At 49.4% G+C, this 26,360-nt stretch overlaps 12 protein-coding genes across 12 annotated transcripts; 6 read left to right on the top strand and 6 right to left on the bottom strand.

Annotated features, from left to right (window-relative positions):
* Positions 1 to 25: 25 nt before the first annotated feature.
* On the top strand, positions 26 to 612 carry GUITHDRAFT_112803 (hypothetical protein; the record flags this gene model as incomplete). The annotated part of the gene is made up of 5 exons (XM_005827990.1): positions 26 to 39; positions 88 to 121; positions 310 to 372; positions 432 to 539; positions 586 to 612. 5 exons carry the CDS (start codon positions 26 to 28, stop codon positions 610 to 612), a joined length of 246 nt encoding a protein of 81 aa, XP_005828047.1.
* A 164-nt stretch (positions 613 to 776) lies between these two features.
* On the bottom strand, positions 777 to 2,512 carry GUITHDRAFT_112802 (hypothetical protein; the record flags this gene model as incomplete). Its single annotated transcript, XM_005827989.1, has 9 exons — positions 777 to 806; positions 855 to 896; positions 949 to 1,063; positions 1,114 to 1,223; positions 1,278 to 1,362; positions 1,412 to 1,497; positions 1,749 to 1,837; positions 1,886 to 1,946; positions 1,991 to 2,512. 9 exons carry the CDS (start codon positions 2,510 to 2,512, stop codon positions 777 to 779), a joined length of 1,140 nt encoding a protein of 379 aa, XP_005828046.1.
* Positions 2,513 to 3,539: 1,027 nt separating this feature from the next.
* On the top strand, positions 3,540 to 4,770 carry GUITHDRAFT_96105 (hypothetical protein). The gene is made up of 9 exons (XM_005827988.1): positions 3,540 to 3,597; positions 3,648 to 3,736; positions 3,789 to 3,824; positions 3,875 to 3,941; positions 3,991 to 4,032; positions 4,084 to 4,139; positions 4,187 to 4,290; positions 4,450 to 4,527; positions 4,575 to 4,770. Exons 2-9 carry the CDS (start codon positions 3,682 to 3,684, stop codon positions 4,650 to 4,652), a joined length of 516 nt encoding a protein of 171 aa, XP_005828045.1. The 5' UTR covers positions 3,540 to 3,597; positions 3,648 to 3,681; the 3' UTR covers positions 4,653 to 4,770.
* Positions 4,771 to 4,842: 72 nt separating this feature from the next.
* GUITHDRAFT_142234 (hypothetical protein) lies at positions 4,843 to 7,234 on the bottom strand (the record flags this gene model as incomplete). Its single annotated transcript, XM_005827987.1, has 12 exons — positions 4,843 to 4,888; positions 4,939 to 5,636; positions 5,689 to 5,746; positions 5,790 to 5,858; positions 5,912 to 6,190; positions 6,246 to 6,343; positions 6,395 to 6,451; positions 6,505 to 6,601; positions 6,707 to 6,777; positions 6,823 to 6,921; positions 6,967 to 7,107; positions 7,178 to 7,234. 12 exons carry the CDS (start codon positions 7,232 to 7,234, stop codon positions 4,843 to 4,845), a joined length of 1,770 nt encoding a protein of 589 aa, XP_005828044.1.
* A 1,124-nt stretch (positions 7,235 to 8,358) lies between these two features.
* Positions 8,359 to 9,401, top strand: GUITHDRAFT_48967 (hypothetical protein; the record flags this gene model as incomplete). The annotated part of the gene is made up of 6 exons (XM_005827986.1): positions 8,359 to 8,386; positions 8,438 to 8,823; positions 8,881 to 8,969; positions 9,071 to 9,179; positions 9,225 to 9,296; positions 9,342 to 9,401. Coding segments are annotated over 6 exons (744 nt in total), but the record flags the coding sequence as incomplete, so codon positions are not given.
* A 153-nt stretch (positions 9,402 to 9,554) lies between these two features.
* GUITHDRAFT_112798 (hypothetical protein) lies at positions 9,555 to 11,678 on the bottom strand (the record flags this gene model as incomplete). Its single annotated transcript, XM_005827985.1, has 1 exon — positions 9,555 to 11,678. The coding sequence occupies one exon, from the start codon at positions 11,676 to 11,678 to the stop codon at positions 9,555 to 9,557; it is 2,124 nt and encodes a 707-aa protein (XP_005828042.1).
* Positions 11,679 to 12,039: 361 nt separating this feature from the next.
* GUITHDRAFT_112797 (hypothetical protein) lies at positions 12,040 to 12,344 on the top strand (the record flags this gene model as incomplete). The annotated part of the gene is made up of 2 exons (XM_005827984.1): positions 12,040 to 12,160; positions 12,217 to 12,344. 2 exons carry the CDS (start codon positions 12,040 to 12,042, stop codon positions 12,342 to 12,344), a joined length of 249 nt encoding a protein of 82 aa, XP_005828041.1.
* A 298-nt stretch (positions 12,345 to 12,642) lies between these two features.
* Positions 12,643 to 13,542, bottom strand: GUITHDRAFT_74999 (hypothetical protein; the record flags this gene model as incomplete). The annotated part of the gene is made up of 1 exon (XM_005827983.1): positions 12,643 to 13,542. The coding sequence occupies one exon, from the start codon at positions 13,540 to 13,542 to the stop codon at positions 12,643 to 12,645; it is 900 nt and encodes a 299-aa protein (XP_005828040.1).
* Positions 13,543 to 16,431: 2,889 nt separating this feature from the next.
* Positions 16,432 to 20,216, bottom strand: GUITHDRAFT_112795 (hypothetical protein; the record flags this gene model as incomplete). The annotated part of the gene is made up of 3 exons (XM_005827982.1): positions 16,432 to 19,476; positions 19,528 to 19,656; positions 19,695 to 20,216. 3 exons carry the CDS (start codon positions 20,214 to 20,216, stop codon positions 16,432 to 16,434), a joined length of 3,696 nt encoding a protein of 1,231 aa, XP_005828039.1.
* A 991-nt stretch (positions 20,217 to 21,207) lies between these two features.
* Positions 21,208 to 22,043, top strand: GUITHDRAFT_142230 (hypothetical protein; the record flags this gene model as incomplete). Its single annotated transcript, XM_005827981.1, has 5 exons — positions 21,208 to 21,297; positions 21,339 to 21,577; positions 21,636 to 21,693; positions 21,828 to 21,938; positions 21,987 to 22,043. 5 exons carry the CDS (start codon positions 21,208 to 21,210, stop codon positions 22,041 to 22,043), a joined length of 555 nt encoding a protein of 184 aa, XP_005828038.1.
* Positions 22,044 to 22,142: 99 nt separating this feature from the next.
* On the bottom strand, positions 22,143 to 22,742 carry GUITHDRAFT_112793 (hypothetical protein; the record flags this gene model as incomplete). The annotated part of the gene is made up of 1 exon (XM_005827980.1): positions 22,143 to 22,742. One exon carries the CDS (start codon positions 22,740 to 22,742, stop codon positions 22,143 to 22,145), a length of 600 nt encoding a protein of 199 aa, XP_005828037.1.
* Positions 22,743 to 23,092: 350 nt separating this feature from the next.
* Positions 23,093 to 23,798, top strand: GUITHDRAFT_112792 (hypothetical protein; the record flags this gene model as incomplete). The annotated part of the gene is made up of 2 exons (XM_005827979.1): positions 23,093 to 23,654; positions 23,710 to 23,798. The coding sequence occupies 2 exons, from the start codon at positions 23,093 to 23,095 to the stop codon at positions 23,796 to 23,798; spliced, it is 651 nt and encodes a 216-aa protein (XP_005828036.1).
* Positions 23,799 to 26,360: the final 2,562 nt, after the last annotated feature.

The following is a 26,360-nucleotide window of genomic DNA, read 5'->3' as shown; positions in this document are numbered from 1 at the left end:
TTCTCATTGAATTTGTCCAGCAACGATGTCCGGTGACGGGTTTGAGAGTGAGGAACGAGGACTGAGGGGTGTTCCTTGATGCCACAGTGCAACGAATGACAACTTCGTGTGCATGGGCTGTGTGAGATTTTGTTGAACTGATGAATGTTTCACCTTGATGACAAGAAGTTGCTTTCCGATTTTGGTTGTGTTTTGAAGAAACATTTGAACGAAACCGTCTCGTTTTGCTGTTGTTGAACAAGTTCACTATCTTAAAAAAATCTTTCAGATTTACAATATTTCGAGAATTGCTGAAATTGCTCTATTCAGTTCCAGATCCTTCGCAAGACTATGTTGTTGGACGGTGACTACGTTTCGTCACAAGACAACTGGGTAATGGTTCATCTTCCTGCTCTTCTACATAACTGAAGCTTGTTGAATGCTTCCAACAGCTTTTCGCTCAGCAGTTCGCTCAGCTTTGCTATGCACCCACTCCGTCTTTGATGACCCAGGATCCGTGTTCGATGGCGAATGAGCGTGCTGGAGACCATGCCTCTGACGTGCGTTGCGTTGCCTGTATGGATAGTCCATTGACATGGAACACAGGTTTTCTACAAGATCGAGGATAACTAGATCTGTGATAAGAGATTCGATACCAATGTGCAGAATACATCAAGTTGTAAACGGAAAATTGCTCTGAAATTGGGGTAATTAGATTCCTAATTTCTCTCATCGCCTAGTTTCATCTTAGCTGACTCAGCACACGTAATTCCCTGTGAGATGCATGATGACGATGTTTAGTCACTATCGTCCCCGAATCCCATAACCTGCGTTCTCATCACACACGAGCCCATTACAAAACATATAAAGCACACCGGAGGTCGAGCTACTGGCTTTTTGGCTTGTACCGCCTTTGCCTGGATACGAAGTTATCAGCCCCTTGGACAAAGAAAGCAGTTACAGATGCACCTTAGGTTTTGACGCAAATCCAAACTTGACGGGAGCAGAGTTGGATGTGAGCTCGTTTTGAGCAGGCTCCTGCTCTTTCGGAGGTTCTGCAGTATTTTCTTCAGTCTCTCCTGATCTACATGAACATGTCAATCCAATATTTGGCCCCTTGAGAATGAAGAGCACCGTGCTACTGCTGCAGCCTTGAAAGCTGCTGAGCGAGCAGCAATCTCCCTCTCAAGCCGCTTCTGTTCCTTTCTTTGGCGCTCTTCCATGGTTGGACCACCCTTCATGGCCTTGTTGCTGTGTTACTATCGAAGTCCCTACGCTGCTTGCAGCCAAAGAAGTACCTTGTGCTCTTTTTGAAATTCTGCAAATCTCTTTTTGTGATGGTGATCGTAAGAATTCAAGTGTTCTTGATATTGCCCGTCCGTGCTGGGCTAAACAGTAAGAATTGAATTTCTATCTAAAGCAAGAATATTACGTGTATTGTTTATCGCAGATCTCGCAATAGAAAACCCGCACGATTTCTTTGATCTCTTCCTTGATCTTTGTTTCTCGCAGCACCATCTAGCAAATTGATTAGAACAGCGTTGAAAAGAAAAAGGACAGAAAGAATGGCCAAATAATCTCACATCTTCTCGTCGTTTCTTCCTTTCCTCGGACTCGTTTGCCTACAGGTGACCAACAAATAAATCATTCACTGAAAAAAAATTCCATTGCATGTTTGGACATGCCTGAATCTCTGCTTCGAGAGCATTGCGAGACTCTGTCGCTACTTCGTGCATTTCGTTCTCTTCTTCCATTTTACCGACTCCAACCCTTGATCCAAGGTCCAGGACATCTTTTGACGTCAAAGGAATAGGGTCGACGATACCATGCGAAGACCGCCCGAGTCCATTTCCATGGCCTACGACATCGTCATTCCAAATCGATCAAAGCGCAATCAAGTCCCGACCCTTCCATCCCATTTTCATCAACATCTGATATCCAATATTATCACAAGAAATCGGTTTTTCCTGTCACGGTATCACATCATCGCCTTGAAAGGATAGTGAAGTACCATGGTTGCAATTTCACACCGAGACACATCGATGTATCCTTGCGGCTCATAGGTCCTCGGTAAACGGTAATCTTCGTCCATGTCCTCCAGTATCCTTTCAACCTCTTCTTGCTGCATACCAGCACTGTTGTGGGTTCCGTAGGAATTCGCCAACGTCTGTATCCCACCCTCCCTGTTCTTCCAACTCACCATCTCTGCACGAATTCCAGACTCTGATTGTCTGGCACTGCTTGCTTTCTCGGCACTCCCCACAACTTGGTGCGACCAATTGAGCCAGCTCTGTGCTGCGTGTTGGTGTCCCTTATCGTTCCCAGATGCCGTGCTTGCGCTCTCCGCTCCAGTTTCGCTTTTGACCCACTGATTCATCCCCGTCGAGTTCAAGTCGGCCTTCGAGTTGTTGTTCGTTGTCATGTTGGTATCTGTGCTATCACTAGGATGGGATGCGATCTCTGCCTTCCTCTGAGCCGCCCATGCAGCTGCTCGCTCTCTCCTGGCCCGCATCTTCTCCGCATCATCCGCCATCCTCGTTCGCTGCACAGCGGAACGGGCCAACCCTTACAGAAGTCTACAGCCCGGTCCGGGCCCGGTCGCTGCCCGGTCCTGCAGTGCAGACTGACCAGGCGTTTGACTATGAAGCTGGGATTGTTTGACTATAGAGCCTAGTAGATATCGAATCTTCTGGCTTCTCACAGAATTTCAAAAGAGGGGTGGGTAGGTCAAATAAATTAAGTGAAAAAGTTTTGTACATATTTTAGAACCGGTAGTGTTACTCTAACTATCTGCAGTAGCTTTCTTGTACCAATGTGGTTTAGTAATAAATTCGGCAGTACCATTTTTAGGAGGGAACTTGATTCAGTACAGAGCGAAAGGGGGGTGAGGGTGAGCTATTTTCTAATTATGAGAATAGGAAAATTTGGGGATGGTGAGAGGAAAGGGATTAGAGCAAAAGAAGGACAAGGAAGAAGACGCGTGCCAATCAGACGCGATGTCCAAGGGGGAGAATGGGTGGGGCAGAAGGAGAGGGAGGGGGGTAGGAAGTGCAATGGTGAGGAGAAGGAAGGGGAGAGGGAGAGGAGAGTTGGTTGGGAAGGAGATTGAGAATCAGTTTGAGGATGACACGAGGATGGAGGAGCCGAAGACCAGGGGATATGCAGGCAAGCGTTGTCCATGCTACTTGTCGCCGTGACTAAACCGATGGAGAGTGCTGGTGTTGTGTCGAATGTTATCTTGGGTGGTGGATGAAAGCAGGGATCTCCATAAAACGAAAATGGGATGCAGGAGGAGAGAAACAGGAGAAGAGGGTGTTCAAGCATCTTTTCAAACTCTCATTTCCAGCTGTGAAAGTCAGTTGTTGGCAGCTTGTATTAGGAGTAATTTTTTTTTTTGTTAATTTTACTTTAGCATGGCATGGTGGAACATTCGCACAAAAGTCGTGCTTGAAAATGTATCTTATAGAAGGTTTGAATGAGGAGCTTGTATGCGTCTTGTAACCCTAGATTGAAACTAGTGGAGAGATTTGAGAATTACCATGAGTGACCATAGCATTCTCAGATAGTTCTGGACTGAGCTTCCACACAACGGGAATCGGCTGTTGGAAGTCTCGTCGGGTATGCAGTTGTATGTCTTACGAAATTATCTGATATCGCCTACTCCACAGATCAATACCCACAAGATAGAGAGGAATTCGTGAGATGTCAGGACCTTCTCAGTCTCGTGCAGCTCTGCTTTTACATCAGCAGTTGAAAGGTTGAACATTACAGAGCTCGTGTTGGACTCTCGGCCCTTACACTCCCCTCAGATCTGGTCAAGAAGCCTCCAGAGTTTTTCTCAGCTGGTCGAACTTGCAGAGCTCAATGATACTGGTACTTATCTCAGTGTTGACAGGGTTGTCCGATGATTCCAACATCTACGAATGGGATATCTGCATCACAGGGCCTCCCGACACGCTCTAGTACTGCATGCTTGTCATTCCCCTGAAATGCTAATGGCTTGCGATGCAGTGAGGGGGGCATCTTTAACGCGAAGCTGAAATTCCCGGAGAGGTCTGAGAATGGGCGATGAGGGGATGTTGGGGCTGATTGGGCTGTTTCCAGCTATCCCGACAGACCTCCCAAGATGAAGTTCATCACACCCATCTGGCATCCAAATGGTGAGCAGGAGCTGCTGATGTTGAAACTGTTCTCATTGCAACAATAGTTTACCCCAATGGGGATGTCTGCATCTCAATATTGCACGAGCCCGGTGAAGACGCGACAAACCCGCAAGAATCAGCTTCGATGCGCTGGAACCCGATCCACACGGTCCGCTCATAGCCCTTCCCTCTTGCCTAGAGGATCCCCGTATGCCATGGGATGTTTGCCTGCTGTGCTCTTCAGTGTCGTCGCTCAACGCTCGCCTGCCTCTCCCGAATTCAATTCTCCCTTATTTCTTCAGCGTCTTAGTATGACATGCCGGGCCAGGTGGAAACCATTGTGATCAGCGTGATCTCAATGCTATCAGACCCTACGGATGAATCTCCCGCGAACCTCGATGCTGCTGTGACCTCGTCGTGTTGTTTGATTCTTTCCTGACCCTATTTGAGCAGAAGGAACTCCGTGATGACTACGCGACGTACAAGAAGAAAGTTGCTCGATGTGTCGCACGATCTCTCGACGGAGAGTGAAGTCAATTCTAATGCAAGTTTTCGACAAGTGATGTACCCAATATCCTTGGATTACACAGGACAGGGACATGTTTCAATCAGCCATGACTTTTTCCTAATTCTCCTCTCTTTCTGTGTGTGCACCTGACGAAGATAAACGTGTTGTGTGACCCAATAGTTACCCTGCAACTCTGTTACTTGTCACGTTCATTCACTCGTACATTTGTACAGCATCGCCGAAAACCGACAGATACAATCTACACGACCTAACAGCCTACGGAGAGAAGAGCACCAGCATAGAATCGACCTTCCCACCGGAGGCCATCCTTCCCTCCTTCCTTGACTTTGAGCTTCCGGGTGCATCCCGCCCCTGTTCTCGTTGTCTTCCTCCCCGCTTTCATCGTGATCCTCGTCCTCATTCTCCCCGCTTTCGCCCTCAATCTCGTCCTCGTCCTTGTTCTCGTCGTTCTCGTCTTCGACGTTACTGTCTTCTGATTGTGATCTGCTCCTCTTTGTAAGTGCTTTCTTTTTCCGTGGCACTGATTCAACTTGCTTCCTCAAACCCACACCTCTCCTGCTTCGGACCACCTCCACGCCCGAGGTGGAGGAGGAAGAGGACGAAGAGGAAGGAAGCACATCTAGCAAGTCTGTCGCTTTCTCAGAGCGTCTTCGTCCTTCTCTTTCTCCTCTGCTACAGGGCTGGTGCTTGTCGTAGACACAATCTCCGTCCACAACCTCCGGATCGGTAGAAAACGATCTCTTGGCGTGGCTGAGAGCTCCTAAGCTCTCTTCGACAGATTGCATCACCCCCTTCCCTCTGCCCTTCTTGAACTTCTTCGCCGTATCCTCCTCCTTCGAAAAGCTCATGTACCTGCCGCTCCAACTGCTCTCTTCCGTTTCATCCTCCCTGTCAGAATCGTCGTCCATGGCATCCTGACTCCTCCTCGACCTCCTCCCGCCCAGCTGGCTAACGATCGACTCCATGTACTTTGGTCCATAGCAGATCTGACAAATCAAGTCATATTGGTGTCTGCCAGTGATACTGATGAGCTCTCACATCCTCCTTGAACAGCTCCTCCAGCTGCTCCTGAGCAGCAGCAGCATCTCCCCGGCTCCTGCCGCCACGTCATACGCCGAGGAGAGAGCAAGTGAGGCTACCGCATGAACACGATGAGCACAACTTCTCGCAGCAACCCAGAGCTCACTGTCTTCATCCTCGAGGCCCACCTGTTGAGTCTTCACCATCTTTCGCTCCTCCGCTCTTGTTCGCTCCCCCTCACCTGTCCACCAACTGATCGACGTCTCTAGAAACCTTGGGAGCGAGAGAGGAGTCAAACATCCAGACGTCTCCTGCTCCATCTTCGTCACAAGAGTCGAGGACGATGGCTGGGTCAAGGGAGGAAACCAGAGGCGAACATAGGGTACGGGGCAGGGGGAAGTAGAGACCGCGATCAACGCTGGAGCTCCCTTGCATGTCGGGGATGATACACTGGTGCTGGGGGCCGATCTTACAGCACATGTATGCTTCTTTCCTCCGCTTCTCCACCTCACAGAGGAGCCTGCGAAAGATATCATGAAAGGCCATCGAGGGATACTCGCGCAAACTTCGACCACCTGGTCATGCTGAAGTCCACCTGGTGCGGAAGAAACACCCCCTTCATAGCGCAGTAATATTCGCGGCAATAGTACATGTCATCGTAGATCTCGCAGATCTTGAGGACATCGAGTGTAAGACGCGCAAAAAATGCTCTTCCAACAGCTACCTCAGCCTCATAGAAGACTCTTGGAACGACGTAGCAGATCCTGATGAAAGATTGCACCTGCAACCCTCCATCATCTGCAACAGCTGATGATGTTGAGCATCGGAACATACAGGATTGTCGTCATGACAAGACGAAGCAAACAGCTCATGGGATGATGTAATCTCTTGCGCTTTCTTGGCGGCCTCCTTTCCCCTGCAATCTCGCAACCTTGCAAAAGGAAGTCAATCAACGACGTTGAGCCTCACCAAACCGACAACCACCGATCACAGACGAAGAGAAGAATGCCAAAACAACACCTCTCATCTTCTTCACCTGAAGTACCAACGAAGCGTCGCCATCTTGGTCTCCTCGTCACCGATCGAGCTCGAGTCCGTGAACAGAGCCTGCTGATGCGTTCATTGCCAAGCCATCTCCCAGCAGCGAAGTACCTCGATCCTCGCGACATAGGGCAGTCGTGTGGAGGAAGCAACCTCAATGTCGTCCCCGACCTTGAAGTAACTCCTCGTCTTCCCTGTAAAGCAGCAGATCTGCACGCGCGAGTAAGAGGAAGGGAGAGCAACAACCATTCTTACCCCGTTGTAATATTTGATGCTCCCCCGCCTCTTGATCGGGGTGCCATACCACTCCCATACAAGCCGCTCATCCATCTGCTCCTCTTCTTCCGAGGATGGGGAGGAGTTGCAGAGGCTAACAGGGATCGTGCTGAGAAACCCCTGTCAGCGAGTCCAGCACAGGAACGAGAGGAAGGTACCAGTCTTGCTCGTACGATGGTCGTTTGCTCACTTTCGAGCGAGTTCGACCGCAAGGTCCAGTTTCGCCGATGGACTGTATCCCAACCATGAACAACGAAGCAGGGAGGGAGGGCAGGGGTGTGTGGGAATGGGCTATGCAAGGGGTGAGGGGTAGGCAAGGATAGCGAGCTCAGGACGAAGAGAAGGAAGGGCGGAGAGCGAAGAGGTTAGGGGATGTCAGAGTTGGGGACGGTTGACAGGAGGAGAGGAGGAGAGGAGAAAGGGGGAGGAGGATCAGGTAGACGAGAGCAACGGGGTGGTGGCAAGAATACACCATTTCAAATGATTTGCATGGCGGGGACACGGAGGGTGCTAGGATAGGAACAAACTTCACTCGAAAGCTCCTGTCATGCCTTAAGATCAGATCAAAGGAAGACGAGGTGAGCCGTCAGATGCAAACGGAACCCTCTCGCACACCTCTTATGATGCTTGTATGGTGCTCTAAGCCACCAGTCGAAATCTACTCCCAACTCCCTCCTACACCAGCTGTCAGCCTTGCTCAGCTTCCTCCTGGCTCCTCACTTCTCTGATCCACGCCCTGCTTAGCCTCCTTCTTCCTCCCTCCCCTCCCTCCTCCCTCCTCCCTCCTCCCTCCTCCCTCCTGCCCCGCATGCGTTCCTGCACGCTTCCTAGCATGTCCTCCTTTTGTCGCAACCCACAAGAAGACTGAGGCGGGCCAGTGCTTCGGGTGCCAGGCACTGCCATGCTGGTCAAGGCGCTGGTGCCGGTGCTCCTGACGAGTCTCATGTGGGGCTCCGCCTCCTGCTTCCAGGGAGGAGTGGTTCCTTCCTGCCTCCTCCTCCGCAAGGACACATCGATCAGCACACGAGGAGAGCTGTCTCTCGTGCGATCCCGTCCATGGTCCATGATCTCCCTCCAGGCGAACTTCTTCGATACCATCTTCAAGAGGGCAGAGAAGCAGGAGGAGGGAAGCGTGGCGAGGGAGCAGGTGTGGGAGGAGCTCTTCGACGATGCCTCTGGATCCCCGTACTACTGGAACAAGGTGACGGTCATGGCTGCCGTTGACTCGCCTCATTCGTGTGACAGGTCACCGGTGAGACGACTTGGGAGAAGCCGCAAACAAGGGACGCGGCGGGAGGTGGAGGGAACGAGCAGCAGCCAGGAGGACAGCTGAGTGAGACAAACATGCAGGCGTCGTCCCTTGAGTATCCGATGCCGACACTCTATAACGGGTGGTTTTGTGGAACGTACAAGTACCCTGGCTCAGACGGAGCCGAGAGATGTATTGAAGGGACCGGGGAAGTAAGAGACCAGATGCTCAAGGCGGTAGGACAGGCACTGGCAGACGGGCTGACAAGGATGGAGGTCAACTTTCCTCCCGTTCCCAACCTGGAGGAGGTGGACTTCGGGACTGCCTTGAATCAGCAGTTCGCCATCGAGATCCGCGATGTGCTGGGGATGGAGGATCAGAAGTACAAGATAGAGGTGAGGAGATCTCTCATCGACTTCGCCAACCTCTACTGGTCGAGAGCTCTTGCGGCCGTTGCGGGGGGTCAGCCAGTGTACGTGCAGTACTGCGACCAAACCAGTAAGAAAAATGCAAACTCCCCGGGTGAGAACGTCTGGATCGGGCGACTAGAAACCATTCCCCGCACGTTGACGGAGAGGCAAGAGCTTGTGAGATGACATGGAGGATGCGGATGCCTCTGCTCTGTGATCTCACTTGCTCCTCAGTCCATCGTCGTCAACCCGGGTGACGTGTCGCAGTGGAAGAAGGCGCTCTCCTACTCAGGGCCCAGCAGCCCTCTCATCTTCCTCAACAGGTCGCTCCTCCTCCTTGCAGCTCGAGCCTCTGAGTCCGCCCCAGTGCTTCAGGTGGGTGGACGTACGAGCTTGCGGGACCCATCGAGGCAAGTTGAGGCAGAGAGAGCTTTGCGCAGCGTGACGGCAGCACGAAGGGCGTTGAACAAGTTTATTACCTCAAGAGGATCAGCAAGGGATGGGTGTTTCGGCAGTATCCTGGTCCATGGCAGGTGCTTGAGGCAGTCTATCCTCCACATCTCAGTGACTCCTCTCAGGCTCTTGTGGAGAAGCCGGACGGCACGGTGGAGTGCGTTGCGACATACAACAAGAGACCTCTGCTGAGAGAAGTACGTATATCCCTTGACCCTAGAATCTCTGACTGTATGATACAGGTCAGCAAGGTTGTCCGGGAGTACAGCTTCCAGCAGTTCTCAATCTTCAACGACCGATACGCTAAGGTCCGTGCTCTACGATGGTACGCCAAGATCCTTGTAACTTTCCTTTGTTCAGGGGTTCGGAGGACGATTGTAGATTGATCCATCGCAATAAAGTCCATGAAGTTTTCGATGTTTGTCAACATTGCAAAGAGCTTGTGTTATCTCACATTATAAATTGCTGTCGGCATCACATTCACGGGGAGCTGGTAGCGTGCTGGAGAACACACTTTGATCGATCTCAATGGATCCTCGGGTGAAGGCTTCTAGTAGGCGCTGGTCCTTGTGTTTAGTAAGAAGCTTCTGCGACTTGTAAAGGACTTCATCTTCGATATCTCCTTTGCTCTGTTTTTCGATATAAATGTGCCCGAGGACTCTGTTGGATCCTGTTTGATCTCGCTCTATCAAACTTGCCATCTTACCGACATGCAGCGTTTTTTGAAAGACGACCTTTCCTTCTGACTGTTCCGATGGCGCTGAGAAGCCTCCATCAGCTTCGAGAGTTTCAAGATCTTTTGCCAGAGAATCAGAGATCAAGGCATTCTCGTTGAAAACTGACAACTTTGGGCACTTGGACAAGTTGTAAGTCAGAAATTCATGGTTTGGATAGGTTTTAAAGTTGTTGCGGAACCACTTCGTTACTTTCATTTTCAGTTTCTTTCGATTCTGTCTATGCGATTGGGTAGAATTGTGGATGATTATCGTTATTGGACAACCAACATGCTCGGGTCCCAATATCAATTTGTCTGCTTTCCTGTATCTGCCCGGAAATTCAAAGATAAGCTCTTCGGTGTTGAGACCCGCTGCTTTCTGATCATTATTTCCGCTGCATGCTTCCTCCAGAATGACCAAGAATTGCTTCTTCTGCCACTTGGTTTTGGGGATTTCAACTTTTGCAAGGGTCGTCAAGATCTGAAAGACCTTTTGAAAATCGGATATATCGTTTTGAAACTTTGTTAGGTTTTCAAGGAATCCAGAGCCTATGCAGATGACGGTGCGATGGTTTTCAGACAAGAATTGGCAGTAATCGATCGACCTGTCTATCCATGCTTTGGCATTCTTGATACGCTGTTCATGTAGATCACACAGTATGAGAGAAAGTGCATAGGACGGGGTTGCTTCACTGTCAGCCAACAATTGAAGATAGTAACGTTGCATTGGGTTCAAAGCTCTGACCGGTTGATCCTTTAACAAATCAGTCAGCTCTGTATGCATATATTTCATCCATTCAGGGATTTTTTGGAACTCATACGCAAGATGTATGGAATTTCCAATCTTGCTATCTACAGGAGGTATGATGAGGTATCGCCTTAATTTGGTGAAGATTCCTTTCAATCTCTTGAGATTTTGGAACAATTCGTCATGTTGAAAATCAGTCCAGGGTACCTGCCAGCCCTGCAAAACACCTTTTCCACGGTTGTCGTGGAATCGAAACAGCACGACACCGTTTGACACAGGGTATCCCCCACATTCGTAAGAGATTGGCGGGTCTTCATCGTACAAGACAAGCTGAGAGTAGGAGGCTCCCTCCGAACGGCATTGTGAAACGGCCGCGCCACGAACTTGAGCCCAACTGCAGCGTGGTTCAAGAATGATGTTTGCCGGATGATTGCAGGATAGTTGGCTCGCTTCTACAATGCCGGCTGGAGTTGGTGTGTCGGCAAAGTCGATGCAATGGCCGAAGATGAAGCATTCCTTGGAGACTCGAGCCGCCTCTCCTGTGTGCTCGATTGAAAAACGTTGCTTTCTGCGCTGAACGAACACTTCTTTCCTAGTCCTTGCATAGCTGTACAAGTTCCGAAAGTTCACTCCATCGTAGGATTCTAAAACGACATAGCCCAGATTCTTTGCCCCCATGAACGTGAAGATCTTGATGTCGCAAGGTGATCTAGAATGCTTCATGACAACATAAATCTCCTCGTCGTCTTCATTTATCTTTGCCCAACAATGTAAGGGTGGCAACATGGGGAACTCGAAGAAATGCAAGTTTTCTGTCAACCACTTGCATTCATAATTCAGCGACTGAACCCTCTCGTAGGATTGACTAAGATATTGTTCAAAGATGTACTTGATGTCCGCCACGTCGCTTTTCCTTCCCTCTTTCCTCCCCTTCTGTGTTGTCGTCTTCTTCTTCGTCGTTGCCTCCTCTTTCCCCTTCTCCTCTTTCCCCTTCTCCTCTTTCCCCTTCTCCTCCTTCCTCCCCTTCTCTTTTCTTTTCTCCTTCTTCGTGGCCTCCTCTTCCCTTATCTCCTCCTCTATCGCCTTCCCCCTTCCTCCTTTCGCTCCTCCGCCCATTTCCCCAGCACCTTTGTTGCACCAAAACAGATTCAGTCCCTTTCTGTGCTGGGGTGGAAACAGATATCATATGTATCCTTGAGGATACTGGAAGAATTGACTAAAAACCAAGTTGCTTCGATAGCTTTTCAAAGTCATGCAGGCGGCGCGGGTGGGGCAGCATGGCCATGGCTTCGGCGGGCCTCCGCTGATGCTCCATGCGATGCCCATGGTATCTGACGCTCGTCCTCCCCCCCCCTCCTCCTCTCCTACCGGTGCCTCCTACTTCGTCCTGAGTGGACAGAATCCTATGGTTTCCTCCTTCCACCCCATCCCTTTCTCTTCAGGTAGGGTATCTCCTGCAAATCAACATGCGGCATCCATGAGCGCAGCCGCTACCAACGCAGCAGTAGCTCCTGTTCCAGCTGCAGGTTGGGTTCAACCAGCACCGAAGATTGCAGCTCCAGCAAAGAAAGAAATCCTTCCGAACCTTCCTCATGACGGTGAGCTTTCAGCTAATTATGCCGTGGTTGAACTCCTGACCTGATGCTTTCAACAGCTTCTACCATAGCACAGACGCTCAACGTGGAAGTTTGCACTATGATACAGCAAGCCTCGGTGATGAAAAGTGTGCTCGAGAACATACAGAAGATGCATGGAGGAGAATGGAACCCTCATTATGCTTGAGGGCAAGGTTCCCTTCAGCTTGTGTGTTTAATGAATCAATGCAATCAGTATCTGTCTACTCAGATTTAAAGAGACTTGAAGTGAAGCTTCCCGCTCCATTCTCATCCTACAGCTTTGTGCTGCCATGGCATGTTAGTCCACACGGATATCTCAGCATAACACAATACCATCAGGCGATCTCGCACCAGCTTCCTCTTCTGCACTTCAGGGTGCTCCGCCCCCATGGCCTTCATCGCTTTCTGGAGGGCCTGAAAGTCTGTCAGCAAAAGAAGGAACTTTTCAGGAGGGAAGGAACTTCTCAGACCTGCTCGCAGAGCGGGAGGGCAGTCTTATACTCATGCTTCTCCTCATACACCAGAGCCATCTTGTACTGTGTCGAGCTCACGTCGAGATGATCGGGGCCGAGGGCAATGCTGCGGATGGAGAGAGCTTCGTTGAACTTCTCCAGCGCGTGATCATGCCTTCCCTGCTGTGCGAAGATGACTCCGATGTTCTCGATCGTGTTTGCGACGTCAGCGTGACCGGGGCCCAACACCTTCAACTTGGTGTCCAACGACTCCATGTAGTACTGCAAAGCTTCGTCGCACTTGTCCTGCTTCAAAAAGATACCCGCGATGTTGTTCTTGGTGTTGGCTACCAGCACGTGCGAGTTTCCGAGCACCTTGGACAAGACCACGAGGCTCTCTTGATAGAGCTGAAGCGCTTCTTCATACTTGCCTTCAACTCGAAGGGCCTCGCCCATGTTGTTCTTTGTCTTTGCCACCAATACGTGCTCCTCGCCCAGTGTTCGCTTCTCGATCTCCAGCGCCCGACTGTAGTCAGCCAAGGCTCGCATGAACTGTCCTTGTCGGAAGTAAACGTTAGCTCTGTTCACAATCGTCTTAGCGACCAGAACATGCTCGCTGCCCAGGACCGACTCTCGCACGACAAGAGCCTCGTCATAGAGCTTGAGTGCTTCATCAAACTTGCCTTGTCGCCAAAGCGTCACTCCAAGACTGTCCTTCGTGCTCGCCACGTCGATGTGGTTCGAGCCAAGTGACCGCACTTGGACCTCCAGAGCTCCGCGATAGCACTTGGAGGCACTGTCATATCGCCCGAGATCGTCCAAGATACCCCCCAGCTGGCGCTGAGTCCGAGCAATGGAGGAGGGTTCTGCCTCACATTTGATCTTTCGCTCGAGGACATTGCTGCAGAGCATCTCAGCCTCCTTGTAGTCTCCATGAGTCCGCAGCACGCGAACCAGCCTCTCCGTCGCAGCCCAGGTCTGCGGATCGTCTTGCCCCATCAGGCTCATGCAAAGAGTGTAGCCGGCGCGGGCGTACTCAATGACCGACTTATCCTCGTCCATCGGCTTGAACACATCGAGCCCTTTGTCTCTCATCAACCTCTGCATCGTCAAAGAGACGATAGAAATGGGGAGCCGATCTTGAGGCTGAGGTTTCAAACAGTTGGAGATCAACCGATCCAATCCATCTCCCCTTGCAAGCTGGGCAGTGAAAGCAGCATACCCCTGGCCCCTCATCCTCTCCAGACGATCCATGATCGCCAGCATTGTGGTGGCCCACATCCAAGTGTCTGCCTTGTCAGTAATGTTGGCTCTGCAGTGAGGAGGGGGATCTGAGCAGGCCTCCGTCCAGTAAGGCACGGGGACGCCGCTTCCATCCAAGGGGATCAGTTCAGGAGCCCAAAACCCTACAGGGAGAAGTGTCAAAGTGTCAAAGTGGCGATGGGGGAGAGAAACGGGTGAGAATTTGAGGTGATTGTCTGATCTTCACCTGGCGTTCCTCCTCTTCCTGTTGCCGAGCCTTCAATGTTGACAGCTGCCAGCCCGAAATCGCAAACTACGGGAGCAAGGTCACAGCTTCTAGCGTTCCTTCATTCTGTATACCCAAGCAATGCAGCCGCTTCCAGAGACTCATCCGTCCATCACCGCGGAGCCGCACAAGGATATTGTTGGGCTTCATGTCCAGATGTAGCGTTCCGACCTGTGCAGCAAAGTCAGGTTAACTGAGCGGTCTAGAGCCGAAAACCCACTTTATGCATGTGCTCTAAGGCCCATGAGACCTGCACAAGTGAAGTCAAAGGATTGCATGGGTCGGACGAACTTGAATTCTTGAGTTACCTGAAGTCCGATCATCTGGTGAACTTGCCGCAAGTCCTCTGACGGCAAGGATTTTGATTCTGCAGAGCCTCTTAAGCAGGGCGAGGCTGCAAGGAAAGAGATTACCCGATGACTGCGACAGCCAGTCGGTGACTGAAGCAAGCTCCATGAAAGGCATAAAGAGCCTGGAGGTGCTTGATCAAACACTTGATGCTCAATGAACAAATGTTGTACATGTTCGGCCCCGCGGTAAAAAGTAGAGGCAAGATGTGGGGATGGTTGTCCACATTCAACCAGAGCGATCTTTCCGCTGATTTGAAGCTTGAACCTCTCTGATACACAACCTGCAAGAAATTGTATGCATCACAACATTAGATTGCACTGATGGAACCAAAACTGCCCACCTTCAACGCAATTCGAATAGGACTGGCGATCCCGTCAAAGGTCACTTCATTGACAGTGCCCTGACAAACTATCAGACGCACTGCATGAAAATTGCGACATCTTCCTTCCAACCTGCCCTCCATGAACCGACTTGGAGATCTTGCGATGCATTCGGCGAAGCCAGGTATACGACAGAGCCTGTTGCTCCACCTACGAGCCCACCAGTGAGCAACTAGCAGCACAAGATGTTTCTCTATCACCAATGCATTGTAGCGGTATTGTGAGGCTTTTGGGATAGCCGCCTGCTCCAGGTTGTGAGCTCGTACCATATCAATCTGTCGTTTCGCTCCGCGGCCTGGTCAAAGTACAGACGTCAACAGCCACGGACGATCGAGACCAAGGAGTCGCAACCTCTGATGATGCTCAATGTCAAACGAGTTCCAGGTTGACCGACCATCATCGGCACCACGTCCTGGACTGACTTGCCCTGCACGTCCGTTCCGTTCACGCTCATGATCACGTCCATGGTCTGCAACTCTCCTGAGAGCTGCGCCGGACTTCCAGGCGCGATCTTGGATATCGCAAGTCCTCCCCGTACAGAGTTGAGAGTCACTCCGATGCCGCAGAGCTCTCCTTCCTTGACAGGGCGATGCTCGATCGGTTTCCCTCGCAGCAGGTGAACATTCCTTGCTATGCCGTTCCTCCTGAGAGTCAGCGTGACGCCCGTCCCGTCCTCCCCGAGGAAGAGTGCCTTTGCTAGCCTGACATCCCCATTGATGAGAGATCCATCCACACTCACGACAACGTCTCCTATCGCTACTTGACAGCAGAGGTGGCAAGGGCCACCATGCGCCAGGCCTTTCACAACCACCTCTCCTGCTTCGTTCTGCCCCAGAGCGCATCCCACGCCGACTTCACCGGCTTTGACAGGCGTAGAGCCCCCGGTCAGGAAGCTCATCCTTCCAGCCAAGTGAAATACCTGGAAGATAAAGAAGTCAGAACAATCATCACCACACTCCGGTTTTTGCCGACGGTAGGCAAGGATTAGTCTTTACACTCCCAACCATCCTCCAATCTGTCCTCCAATCCTCCATCTCGATATGTATTGTTTCTGCCTTCACACGCCTTTCATTCTGCTCTCTCTGTGGCTGCACGACAACTCTCTGCCTGATTGCTTTCTTCGCGCCCTTCACCATTCACCATTTGTTCCTCTCCATTCCTTAGTAACTGTTTTGTAACGCGTCTTCGGGTGATCGGCTCCATATCAACGTACGAATAGGTCAGCCATCAGATAGGGTATGTAGATGTCTTGTCATGTTCATTACTTATATACCTGAGGTGGACTTGGTTAGAGAATATGCAGAACAGTCAAACAGGCTAACTAATCTATTGAAGCCTGGGGTGCATTGTGCATAGGAATCGACAAGTAACAGTTTCATGAGCTGAGGAGTGCGTAGTACCCCTTGGGGGAGTGAGGACTGGGCCCGGCGGGGCCCGCACTGCGGCCCGCCGAGTGCGACCGCGGCAGGTCACACTTATGCGCAAATGATACGAGATTCTTACGAAGTAGTCTACGGTTACGAACTACGGATGTTTAAGGCATCACTCGCATCGGAGGTTTCGGAACTGCACGTGCCGTTTGTGCCCTTCGAGGGTTTTGAGCTTGTGGAAGTCTTCAAGCAGAAGCTGGAGCTCGCAGATATGCCCCTCCACTCCCTTCTTCTTCGTCTGGGTGCTGACGATGCGCAGGTTTATCCCAATGTCTCGGTAGCCCCCCGATATCTTGCTGTCGAAGTCTGGATCCAGCCTGTTCTTGATTCGCACAACTTCGATCTCCGGGTCCCTGGCAATCTTGTCCAGGCAGTCGCACAGATGGTCGAGGTCCTTGAAGATGATGCACTGTCGTACCACATCTGTGAGCTTGTAGACGCAGAAGTCGTAGGACCGCACGAGCTTCTCGATAGCTCGGGTGGCGTTCTTGATCTTCGCCCAGCAGATCGTGCTCTCCAGCGTCGGGTCTGCCATCGCATCTCGCCAGCGTACATACTGTGGCTCGCCAGCCTCCGATTGCGCGAGGAAGAAGCCATCGGAGGCCTCGGCCAAGGACTTGACCTTGGAGAGGAAGACGGGATCGATGACCAGAGCCTGGGCGTACAGCTGGTCGAGAGAGTACAAGGGACCGTACTCGATGCCGCCGCACTTGACGGGAGCGAAGATACTGCCACCTGCGTTGCTATAGCGAGCGATGAGCGGGTCGAAGATGGCGATGTCTCGGCGCAGGAGTTGAGGATCTCTGCGACACTTCTGCTGTACTTTGCGGGTTGAAAGGTGAGGACGACACAGCGCACTGATCTTCTCGAGTCGCTTCCTGCAGGGCTCATTCGAGATGTACCTGCTCCAGCACTCGTCGTACTTCAACCGGTCGGGCTCGACTTGCTTCACAGCCTTGCGGTAGAGATAATCCCTCTTGAACCGAAAGTAGAGCCAGAGGCCACTTAGGACATAGCTTGTAAACGGAAAATACGATGCATCAAAAGGATCTTCAAACCAAGAGGTCGAAAAAGCGATGTTGAAGAAAGTAGTGAAGATCACATAGAGAGGCAGATACTGTAGCGAGTATCGCTCTCTGAATTGCATTAACATCCCAAGGCTGAAATCGGCTATTCCCCAAGAAAGAGTCATCAGGCTGTTGTCCTTGAGAGATAAAGGAAATGCCACTGCGATTTCCGCTACACCGACAACATGGAACGGGGACCCGATACAGAATTTGACTAGATTGGGTTTTCGGAGAACAGAAAATACACCCCCAAGAAAACAAGATGAAGCCTGAACGGTAGAGAAGGAAAAAAAAAGGTTGTCCTTCCAAGATGCTCGGAGGTCGAAGGAGATGGTTTGCCCGTCAGCTACTGTTCCATTTGCTTCGCAGAAGGAGATTTCAGGATGCTCTGCGCACGTAAAATTATTTACCAAGACCCAGTCCTCGCGCAAGCTGTGCTGCGGGTCTGAGCCCCCCTCAAAACGAAATAAAGAAAAATTGTAAGGATGGAAGGCAAGAGCAGAGAGAGTCGCGCTGAGGTCAATCTGCCATCCATTCGCGACTATGTCCTCGTCGAAGGTGTAGTATATAGAAGAGTTTGCCACCGAGATGGCGGATGGATAGAATCGCCGACAAGAATCCCTTGTCATCGCAAACGAGCGATTCGGGAAGGATTGTGATTGTGCAGAAACAGCAATCGACGGATCGGCATTCACATCTAGACGATAGTGCCTAGCGCTGAACTTCCCATTCGCTATCACTCCACGCGCACTCAACCATGAATTACTGGCGATTGAGTATGCAAAGGCGCCCGAAATAACAAAGAGCAACACCTGGAAGAAGGGCTTGTAGGAAGCGCTTCTGAGCGGCGTCGACGAGTACATGATGGTAGATGTGGCCGCATCGACTACACCATGTGCGCTGGTGAAGAGATAATCATCGAGAATGTTCCCTGGGAACAGCCCCTTGAAGATTGTGAGAGCATCATCCGACTTGTCCGTGGATGCCTTACACAGCAGGAGCGACGTCCAGACATCAGAAGGCGATACGGCTTGTATTGGAGCTATCGGAAACATCAAGCGCCACAGCCGCGTCCTCAACGGAGCATCCGCATACTTTCTCGCCAGCTGAGACGTCCCTGTGCGGAAGCGAAGAACCTGCTTCACCCGTTGGTACCTCTGAAACATGCCTGTACTAGTCTTCCGATGAAGCGACATCAAAGCCAGCCTCAGCTCGCAGATATGCCCCTCCACTCCCTTCTTCTTCGTCTGGGTGCTGACGATGCGCAGGTTTATCCCAATGTCTCGGTAGCCCCCCGATATCTTGCTGTCGAAGTCTGGATCCAGCCTGTTCTTGATTCGCACAACTTCGATCTCCGGGTCCCTGGCAATCTTGTCCAGGCAGTCGCACAGATGGTCGAGGTCCTTGAAGATGATGCTCTGTCGTACCACATCTGTAAGGCGGGACACTTGAGTGTCGCAGAGCAACAAGACTTTCTCGATAGCTCGGGTGGCGTTCTTGATCTTCGCCCAGCAGATCGTGCTCTCCAGCGTCGGGTCTGCCATCGCATCTCGCCAGCGTACATACTGTGGCTCACCAGCCTCCGATTGCGCGAGGAAGAAGCCATCGGAGGCCTCGGCCAAGGACTTGACCTTGGAGAGGAAGACAGGATCGATGACCAGAGCCTGGGCGTACAGCTGATCAAGGTTGCTTCTTCGAAGTTTCTCGTCGTCAATTTCCTTGTCTACTTCAGATTCGCCAGGGACAAGCCTGGGATCCGAGGAAGGCAAGATGAAGGTTGGTCCGTAGGGCCCCCATCCCCGTACATTTCGTAGAGCGTTGGTCAAACGAAACATGGCATGGCTGCCCTTCACCTCATTCCATTCCTCCTCAAACACACCAGAACTGTGCAAAGCTTCGCTCAAAGTTCTCGATCTTGTGAGCTCGCGATAGACCAGAAAGAGAATAGTGACCGCCAACATGACAATGCTCTCATATCTCACGACTCCTGCTCCCAACGCAGAACCAAAGATGGTGATGTGCGCTAGGCTGACTTGCTCGACCACGTACATTTCGCTGAAGAGCATTGGAGCTGGAAAGAAGAAGAGATCCTGATAATACACGGAGTCAACGGTTGACTATTAGCAGATCTCACGAACTACCGTGATGGCATAGATCATGAACTGGTGTCGTGTTCCCCCCAACGCAGTCTCTTCATAGCCCTCGGACGACATTCGGAAGAAGATGAGCAAGTTCAGCAGCGCATCGAGCAAGCCTGCAAAGATCAAGACCTGCACATGTGCGTTACTTGGCAGTATGAGAGTCAGACCGAGGGATCTACCAGCTTTGATCGATGAAACTTGTTCCTGATCGCCAGGAAGCCGGAAATCATCAAAGAAGCCCCAATGATGTATCTGGTTGCTAATTGAAGGGACAACTCCCAAGTGCAGGCAAGATGGCTCTTTGGAAGATAATCTTGGAATAGAAACTCCGATACTATTTTTCCCTGCTCAACAGACAGAGAGAAGTAGCCTGTAGATTCAATGTGCCTGAGAGATATCGACTCGAAGATGATCCACAGCATGCCAACTATGATGAAGATGATTTGTACAGGAAGCAAGGTGAGTACGGCAGAAAGAGGCTCATGGGAGAACAAAATGAGCCACGGATTGAGCTTGTATACTTTTCTCTCCGCAGTGCTTCTCTGAAGGAAGTCACCGCATACATGCATGTAGAAATGTGAGAAGCCTGGCTTGAAATCCATTCTCCTTGGAGTCAGAAGCAGGATGGGCTCGGTCTGAGCATCTTCAGCCTCGATCTCAATCTTGTGAGCCCCGTCCCTTGCAGACATGCTGACGCTCGTTTCACATACCTCAAATCCCCTTCCCCAGCATGATGGCTGCGTTTATAATCTTATTGACTGGCTGCGTGTAGTGATCCCTAGGAGCTTTCTAGGACCGTTCCTAGGACATATAGCATACTCCTGCAACTCTAGATTCGTTCGGACCCTATGCTATATCAGAGCAAAGAATGGGAAAAGAGGGGGTGGGCAACCAATGATAGGTTGCAAAAACTCAAGGGACGTAAATTTTCTCATGACCAGATTTTTTTTTGTGTAAATCTTATTTTCGAAATTTTAAACCCAAAGTGAAGGGGTGTGAACACCACAATTTGATCTAAAGTGGGTGGGTACTTTGTGGTACAATGCAATAACTCTGAATAATAGTTTTACAGTCAAGTCCCATTTGCGCCGTATATCAAATAGAAGGGGCAATTTAAAATAGATGTTTGTCTAGAGTACTTAAATGAAAGGATACGGAATTACGCGGATTCAAACGTGCGGGAGGAAAGCCTCCAGGGCAAGAAAGGGAGAACCTTTACTCAACCTCATAGTAGAAGTACGAGGAATTCAAGAGGCACACTGTCACTGTATAGACCAATAGACTGAGTAAGGGCCGAGACTAACTGTCCGATAGCTGGTCCGATAGACTGAGTAAGGGCCGAGACTATAACTGTCCGATAGCTGGTCCGATAGACACTGAGTCACTGTAAAAGATAAAAAAGACAACCAGCAATTTGACCTTTTTTTTTCCCTTGTTTGGTTGGTTTTTGAGGCAGTTTTTCATTTCACAGCGGGTGGTTGAAACAGAAGCGTGAGAATGTTGGAAGAGAAGATGAGAAGTAGGACATCACAGAGGAGAGAGAGAAGTTTGAAAAGCAACACAGCGGTTGTGCAGCATCCTTGTCCATTGCTCATAACTTGTGTAAGGTTCATGCCAGCCATTTTTGTTGACATTTTACTTTGAAAGGTTTCGATTGGACTCAGGCAGAGAACAAGCGAGATGATACTAAGAAGCTCCATGAAACGCCTAGAGCCCATCGAACACCAAGACAAGTTTGACAGACTCAGGTCTCAACTCTACGGCCTGGAGGTAGCCGGTCGTTCAGTTTGCCTTGTCTGACGTTTTACAAGCATGTGGAGTTCAACTTATCAACAGCGTTTGGGAATGCAGTGGCAATCTCTCAATCCAGCGGCCATCAGCTGATAGGAAAGCAGACCTACGACTCCATGAGAGCAGCAGAAAAGAATTCGGAGAGGTTTGCCAAGCTGTTCAAGGGCAGCATCGACAAGATTCTTATCGGCTCTTCTCATCGTGAGAGAGACGCTGTTTGTCAGAGGCAGATTGAAAGAACAGATGTCTCTCTGAAGAGGTTCTTTCCTGCTTTGCTTGTTTATGTTAGGTGTTGAGATGGTTGATACTTTCACCAGATACATCCGAGAGTTCAAGAAACAACAAAGCAAGCATGCAGACGGAGGGGAAGAGAAGGTATGATCATGCTCGAATGATCCTAGTGAATTCCCTGAATGTTGTCATCTTGAAAGCGTCTGTCATCGAGAAAAATTCTCCCACAATTCAGTCACGACAGCCAAATCCTCTTGCGAGAAAATTCCGCGCAACAGAATCATTCAACAAGCCGAGTGAGTATCGTTTCCAACGTGAACGCAATTCCATTGCTCGAGCAGAAGATCATCGGAAGACAAGACTCGTCAGGAAACTTTCAAGCCTGGGAGGTCTGTTCTCTCTCTGCAAGCGAAAGTTGTAACTTACGATCACTACAGGGACGATCGATAGGGGGGAGGCAGACGAATAGAACTAAAGCCCAATGGCAATTCTAAGTCTCGTCCTCCTCTGTTTTTTCATAACCACCTCTCCCGCAAATCATACGAAATTCTTACGAAGTAGTCTACGGTTACGAATTACGGATGTTTAAGGCATCACTCGCATCGGAGGTTTCGGAACTGCACGTGCCGTTTGTGCCCTTCGAGGGTTTTGAGCTTGTGGAAGTCTTCAAGCAGAAGCTGGAGCTCGCAGATATGCCCCTCCACTCCCTCCTTCTTCGTCTGGGTGCTGACGATGCGCAGGTTTATCCCAATGTCTCGGTAGCCCCCCGATATCTTGCTGTCGAAGTCTGGATCCAGCCTGTTCTTGATTCGTACAACTTCGATCTCCGGGTCCCTGGCAATCTTGTCCAGGCAGTCGCACAGATGGTCGAGGTCCTTGAAGATGATAGACTGTCGTACCACATCTAAGAGCTTGTAGACGCAGAAGTCGTAGGACCGCACGAGCTTCTCGATAGCTCGGGTGGCGTTCTTGATCTTCGCCCAGCAGATCGTGCTCTCCAGCGTCGGGTCTGCCATCGCATCTCGCCAGCGTACATACTGTGGGTCACCAGCCTCCGATTGTGCAAGGAAGAGGCCATCGGAGGCCTCAGCCAAGGACTTGACCTTGGAGAGGAAGACAGGATCGATGACCAGCCTGGTTGTGGTTGGCGAGCGATGAGCGGGTCGAAGATGGCGACGGGTGATCGGCTCCATATCAACGTGTAAATAGGTCAGGCATCAGATAGGGTATGTAGATGTCTTGTCATGTTCATTACTTACATACCTGAGGTGGGCTTGGTTTTATATTTACCACACTGCTCTTCTTATTTTTTCCCCAGCTGTGACAGTAAGAGCCATGCCCGGGGCTGGGCACATGGTGTCATGAGAGCCTCCAACCAGGCATAGTTCAAGAGAGTATGCAGAACAGTCAGCCTGATCGATTGAAGGTCGGTGCATTGTGCATAGGAATCGACAAGTACAAACAGTTTGATAAGCTGAGGAGTGCGGCCAGAGATGCTCGGGAATTCCATGAGAGGTTATCCAAAGCTGAGCGTTGTAGATCAATGTTGAACCTTGACGTGCAGAATACAGCTGATTTAGGACGATTTCTGCGATCTGGTTTCAAAGATCTCAGTAGAGATTCACCACAGCAAGTCATTTTGTTCTATGCTGGGCATGGCGCCCAACTTCCAACGGGAGAGGTCTACATGATTCCTGGAGACTGCAGCAATGACGATCTAAGTTCCTTGGGTTCTATAGATATTTGCGCACTTTCCATCAGCAGTGCTCTGAGATTTTGGTCTGAAGCCTTCAAGAAGGATTCCAAAGCAAGGCTGCTGATCATCTTCGATGCTTGTAGGAAAATCATAGAGAACTTTCCAGTGAAGGCTGGCTACAATGTCGAACAACCCAGTAAACCCACAGAGGATATTCAGCTGAAACAATGGGCGTTGTACATGACATGCCCGAGTGGTTCAAAGACTTTTGATGATTCAGAGTTCATGAAATACTTGATGCATGACATAAAAGGAGTTTTTGGAATCAATAATGAATTGAAGGAAGTGCTGGATCATGCTGCAAACCATTGCGAAAATGTTTCTGAATTCAATCGTTATAAGATTGCTAGTGATCTGCGTATCGTTGAGAATGGCAGAACACCCCAGCTCTTGAATTGCATCAGCACCGCTCTGGAAAAAAACATTTCAAATCAAGAACTATCCAGGTTTCAAGCAACTGAGGCAACAGGAAAAATTGCAGAGGCGATTGTAGTTGGTCATTCCTCAAACCACATTGAACATTTCCAAAAGGACTTGAAGAACATTATCGAAGAATTTATGAAATCCTCTCACTCATTGGCTGATGGTGCCAATTGTAAATGGAGGATTTGTTCACTATTCCTGCTCTTGTTTTTGAGATACGATGACACAGAGTACTTAGATGATATGGTACGGAATTACGTTGCTTCGTTCGGTGGACATCTCGGTGAGAGTCTCTTTAGCCTGGTCGAGAAACATTTCAAAGCAAGAAAGATTTCCTCTGTATCCTTTCGCAAGTGGCAAGAAGAAAACGACTGCGACTTGTCGGATGAAAATGTAGAAAGATGTCTGATAATCAATATAGTGAATTACACAGTTAAAAAGGAGATCGGGCAACAAAACATTGAATCTCAAAGCACATTGATGGAATATTGGGACACAATAATGAGCTATCCTCATAAAAGGGAGAAGTCAAAAGCACAGATTCTCGATGAAGCTGAAGCTTTCCTTAACAAATTTCGCCTCTTAGGCTCTTCAGAATCTGGTCATCCTTTACTCTCCTTCAGGATCTTGGAAAAAGCTTTGGAATCGGGAAGCTATGTGGTCTTGTTTAGAATGACAAAGATCAGCAGCATTTTCTTTGAAGCTTTCTTATACAATCAACAGCTACAAGGCAGTCTCATTGTCAAAACTAAGACTGACTTCAAAATAGAAGCTTCCCCTCTCAGTTTTGATACGTGGGTTAGCAATATGGGGTGGACGATTGGACAACGAGAATATGATTATGACTGGCGGAAGTCGAAACAGAGTTGGGTCAAGAAAATGAATGAACAGCTACAGAATGCTCTTGATTGTCCAGAATTTAGGTTTGTTCCATGGCAACAATTGATCACTCTAGGTGTGATAAAGTGAAACTTATTCTTTGTGATAATTGTTATTGCAGATAGCACGCAAGATTTTACAAAATATATGTCTATTACCATCAAGCAAGAAAACCCTGAAGTCGAAAGGTTAGTGTTTGATGATCTAAAGTTTACAACTGTGTCGCATAATTGAATCTATTTTTTGTCCGGAAAGCCTTAGTTCTTTTCCATACTCAACTACACTAATGGAGAACAAGCTGGTATAACTTCCCAATCAATTAGTCTCTTCTCTCATAGTGACTTCAGGACTACAAAGAGACTTTCAAGATGAAATTGGAAGACCAGGTGTGTCAAGATTGGACGAAAGATTTGAGCGCATGCACCTCTTTGCAGCTTCTATGCTTGAGAATGTTTTGCATACGTTCAACAAGAAATGCATTGGCTTTTGACACGTCAAATTAGATAGACTTTCCCAAAGATTTCAAGGTTTCTTCGGAGTGACGATCGAAAAGAATTTTAGAATGATAAAGATCATGTAGATAAGGGTAGAATGTTTTGAGTGGGCTTCTTTTTTAACATATCTCTCCAGGACTATCATGAAGCAATGTCGATGAAATACAGAGGAATCGCGATTTTGGGGCGGTTCCACGAAAAAAAGTCAAAATACTTCGAACGAGTGAGTAATAGTTTGAACTCAACAGTTCGAATATTTCAATTATTTGCGGAGGCAAAGTTGGAAGAGTGTGGTGCAGATCAGATTACTCGGGAAAGCATAATGTTTGATGTTGGAGTATTCCCGACTCTCATAGAATCAATATCATCTTCAATGCCTGATCATTTCTATGAATGTATCCGAACAGCAGAGAGGATGGCAATTGATGGAAACTTGCCAGATCTTGGCGATTACATCAATTATGTTTCAATTTCATCTAAATTGAAAATGAAGGGTGTTTTGAATCCTGACCTCATGGATGAAAGCTGTAAGCAACTCTTATCATGTGCGAAGAGGAGAATCTACGATGTCGCAGAAGTAGATGATGCACTCCATCGTCGTGGAGACTGGCAGAGATGCTTCAAAGATGGGACCGTATCTTTTCTGGAGCATGCAGTAGGCGATGAGGATAAGCCTCTTGCCCTGCCAAAAGATGTTTATGATAGCAAAATTCAACTCATTCGCATAAATGAAAGTTTCGAGACTTCCAGTCGTACAATTGGCATTTTGATCATCTTTCGTGACAAAAATGATATTGCGGCCTTAGATCTTGAGATGAAGTTGCAAGTGGTCAAAACGGAAATGATCGATACAGAGACAGACATAAAAAAGGCCGTGATCGAGGCTCAGATTGATGACAACATTATCAAAGCGGTCAAAACGGACAAACTTTTGAGGTTGTTGCTTCCAATTTTATTGTATTCTCATCGTTTCATTTGCAGTACTCCCATCCGACTGAGTCTGGATGAGATGAGGCGATTCAAAGACGTCCAGCAACTCATTGGGCATTTGAAAGAACAGATGAATCTACATGAGTCTACTTCAGTACGTAATGATCTCCACGACGGGCGTGATTTAATCTCAATCAGGGACGGAGGCTGCGAACATCACCTGACCTTTCGGAGGCTACTTCACCGGACTTCGATATGGACGATGAAGAAGGAAAAAAGTTTGTGCTGGTTTCTGAAGGCAAGTGTTGTAGACAAGATTCATTGCGAAA

The sequence above is a fragment of the Guillardia theta genome (genome assembly GCF_000315625.1).
Source record: "Guillardia theta CCMP2712 unplaced genomic scaffold GUITHscaffold_62, whole genome shotgun sequence".
Classification (NCBI taxonomy): Eukaryota; class Cryptophyceae; order Pyrenomonadales; family Geminigeraceae; genus Guillardia; species Guillardia theta.
This window is presented reverse-complemented; position numbering and strand designations above follow the sequence as displayed.